Here is a 3,686-nt window from a genome sequence, read left to right on the forward strand (position 1 = left end):
AAAAAAGTGAATAGTCAATGTTTGGCCATAAAAATTTCAAAATTTACTTGAAGTTGAATTTCGGTATTTTTTGAAAATTTGAAAAATTCCAAAAAGCTATTTTTTAAAATTTTCACTTCAAATCACTCACAAAAATTCAAAAATAGCTCTAAATTGTATTCATGTCCAAATACACTCTAATTTGAAAATATCATTTTCACTTGAATTTTTTTTAATTTTTTCAAAAATTTCACATTTCTTATGTGCAAACGCCCACTAAATCACAATAAACTATTAGCTAAAAATTTATTTCTCAAGACTAAACTCAAGCAAATACTTACATAAACAACTGTTATCCAAATTAAAACCAAACGACATAGTAAAAACTTTTTTTTTTTTTTTTTTGCAAGAACAAATATAAAAAGCCAAAAGAAAAAAGAAAAAAGGGAAAACTAAACGAAATGAGAAGGAGGGCAGACATCGTAAATATAAACAAAACCGAGGGCAATTTACTAGTAACCGAGCAACGCGCAATATACACAGTTGTATCTTTTTTTGAGACGTAAAAGAAAACGTGTTTGAATTATGGGTTACTTTCGTTTTTTCTTTGTCCATACTTTAATAATTCCATTTCCCTTTTCAAATCAATTTGAACCAAACAAACAAACAAAGTTTTACTACATTAATGTACTAAAAACCCCACGTGTTCCTCGTTCATGCATTAATTCTTACAACAAATAGGTATAGCCACCCACCTCCCCTCTTACCCACCCACCCCACCACTCAACCCCTACCCCCTCCCTATCTCTCTCTTTTTGATATATATACACATTGTACTCAAAACAGATTCTTCATCAAATAGTTCCAAATTTATTTCAACTTACAAATATCTTTCTTAACCTTATTACAGATTCTTGATATTTAGTTTTTTGCTACCGGAAAACAAAATGGGGTTATCGGAGATTGTAGATTCCGGCAAGGTCACCGGCCAGAAGTCTCAGTTTTCTCAGACTTGTAATCTTTTGAGTCAATTCTTGAAGAAAAAAGGTTCTTTTGGAGATCTTAATAATCTTGGTATTTACCGCAGTTTTGAACCAACTGGTATGTTCTTTATATCCATTTACTCTTTATCCTCTCCTTAAAAAATGAACTTTAAATCAATAGCTGTTTTCTGTTATCATTTGCTAGATAGGGTGTTAGCGAGCTAGGATTTTAAGTTTATGGGATCACGATTATAGGAAAGACGGCTCAGTGGGGTTCTGGATAAAATATTTATACATCAAAATACGGAGTTTGAGTCAAAACTACTAGGTTATGCTGAATCGTATGCAGTACACTAGATCCGCCCATGTTAGCTAGTATTCCCTCCTCCTTAATTTGTGTGTCGATGTTTAACTGAACACGAAGTTTGAGAAAAAATTAAAACAATTATATTGAAGCTAGTGAATCTATAGAGGAGCTAAGATTTTAAGTATGTGAGTTCTTGGTTATAGAAAAGACAGCTTACTGAGTTCTGGATAAATTATTTATATATATTAAATAATTTTTTCTAATAAAATACAGAGTTTGGGTCAAAGTTAAAGAGTTATGCTGAACCTGTATGCAGTACACTAGATCTGCCCATGTTAGCTAGTATTCCCACCTTCTTAATTTGTGTGTCGGTGTTGAACTGAGTACGAAATTTAAGAAAAAATTAAAAAAACTCGAAAACTTGTGAATGTATCGAGAGAGTCTGAATTCTAATTTTATGTGTTCTGAATTTTAGAACAACGATTTCAAGTACTATTAACTGGATTCTAAATTTAATATTTGTATATTTTTGATGAATTTTTTTAACACAAATATATTGTTCAAATTAAAGGGGCTTCTAGCTCCGCCCTTGCTTGTGATGCATAACATGAAATATACATAATTTAGAGTTAAATCATTTCTAAATGTAAAAATGTGCGATTCTTTCTAGGATAGACTAAAAAGAAAAACAGTTATTCTGGTTTCAAGATTTCAGCTTCTTTTTTTTTTTTTTTTTTTTTTTTAGAAATTGGAGGAGTTTTTTCTGATGTATTTTTCTCTTATTTCTTGAAACAGGAAACCAAACAACTACCACTACTATGAATTTATTGCCAATGATTGAAAAATCAGGTGATTCAGCTGAGAAAAAATCTCAAAAACCAATGAATCTTTTTCCTCAAGAAGTTATTTCTACTACAAAATCTGAACCAGAAAAGGCACAAATGACAATATTTTATGGTGGTCAAGTTATTGTATTTGATGATTTTCCAGCAGCTAAGGCAAATGAAATCATGAAATTGGCTAGCAAGAAAAACAACAACAACAACAAACAGAATTTGGCTACTAACATATTTTCTTATCCTATGGTAAATAATCAAAATTCAGCTGAATCTGTTACTACCAATTTGACTCAAGAACTTCGTTCGCGAACTCACGTGCCAATATCACAATCATCTGTTGCTGATTTACCGATTGCGAGACGAAATTCACTTACAAGATTTTTGGAGAAAAGAAAAGATAGAATTACTTCCACTGCACCATATCAAATTTGCAACAAAAATGCAGCTTCTGCTAAGAATGAGGAAAATAAGGCATGGCTTGGATTAGGTGGTAAATTTGTTCCAGTGAAAACTGAGCAGTTCTTTTAGTTATTTTGGTAATACTACTGGTAGACGGGGAGCCTTGGCGTAACTGATGAAGTTGCTGCTATGTGACCAGGAGGTCAGGGGTTTGAGCCGTGGAAACAACCTCTTGTAGAAATATAGGTAGGCTGCGTACAATAGACCCTTGTGGTTTGGCCCTTCCTCAGACTCCGCACGTAGCAGGAGCTTAGTGCACTGGGCTGCCCTTTTTTTCATTTACTACTAGTAATTGACAAAGTATTTTTCAAGTTTTTTTGCTCTTGGTTTCAAGCTTGATTGAAGCCAATATTATCTAACTAGATCTGATTTACTATTATTGAGACATTTTTTGTAATTAAGACTAAAGGATGTTTGTTCAGTATTTTATATGTAAATTCATCAACTTTCATTGATTTGTTATATTGTCCTAAGGCAAATTACTTTGCTTTTCCATTTGTATTTTGTGTTTTAGTATTTCTTGTATGGTTCTATTGTTTTTTGATAAAAAGCAATACATGATTTCTTTTCCAAGATTTTGAAGGTATTTGGAAATAATTCATTCCCTTTAAAGGAAGAGCTCAAATTGTAGTTTCTATCATAGATAAGAAAATTATAGAAGTAAAGGAAAAAAATCTAATAAAATAAATATAGCATATACTAGCATTCGACGGTCGACCTAGTGGTTAATGAAATGCATGAAAATCATAGGAGAAGAATAGGGTTCCTGTACTGACAAAATTCTTTAAATAATTTCTAAGATATGAATAAATAGCAGATATCCAGTGAAATATAGTTGAATCCGGCACCGCTTTTGCCTATATATATATAAAAAAGCATATACAAAAACTAAAACTAAGATGGTAATGGAAATAATCAAACAAGCCACAATTACAAGTGGGGTAAGGTCAAACATGCCTGCTTGAAATATTTTAATGTTTTTTTTTTTTATATAATGGTTTGTTATGATCTGTGATATTGTATAATTGGTTTGGTATGACTATCTTGTTGGCCTCCAATAATTGACCAAACACTATTTGAGAAAATTTTGCACGTTTTGCTTTTCGTCCCCCCCCCGTC

The 3,686-nt window shown here is 31.8% G+C and overlaps 1 protein-coding gene across 1 annotated transcript; it reads left to right on the plus strand.

The window, feature by feature from the left end:
- On the plus strand, window positions 822-3,064 carry LOC109226585 (protein TIFY 10A). Its single transcript, XM_019391388.1, has 2 exons — window positions 822-1,080; window positions 2,065-3,064. The coding sequence occupies exons 1-2, from the start codon at window positions 927-929 to the stop codon at window positions 2,634-2,636; spliced, it is 726 nt and encodes a 241-aa protein (XP_019246933.1). The 5' UTR covers window positions 822-926; the 3' UTR covers window positions 2,637-3,064.

The sequence above is a fragment of the Nicotiana attenuata genome, chromosome 6 (assembly GCF_001879085.1).
Source record: "Nicotiana attenuata strain UT chromosome 6, NIATTr2, whole genome shotgun sequence".
Lineage (NCBI taxonomy): Eukaryota > Viridiplantae > Streptophyta > Magnoliopsida > Solanales > Solanaceae > Nicotiana > Nicotiana attenuata.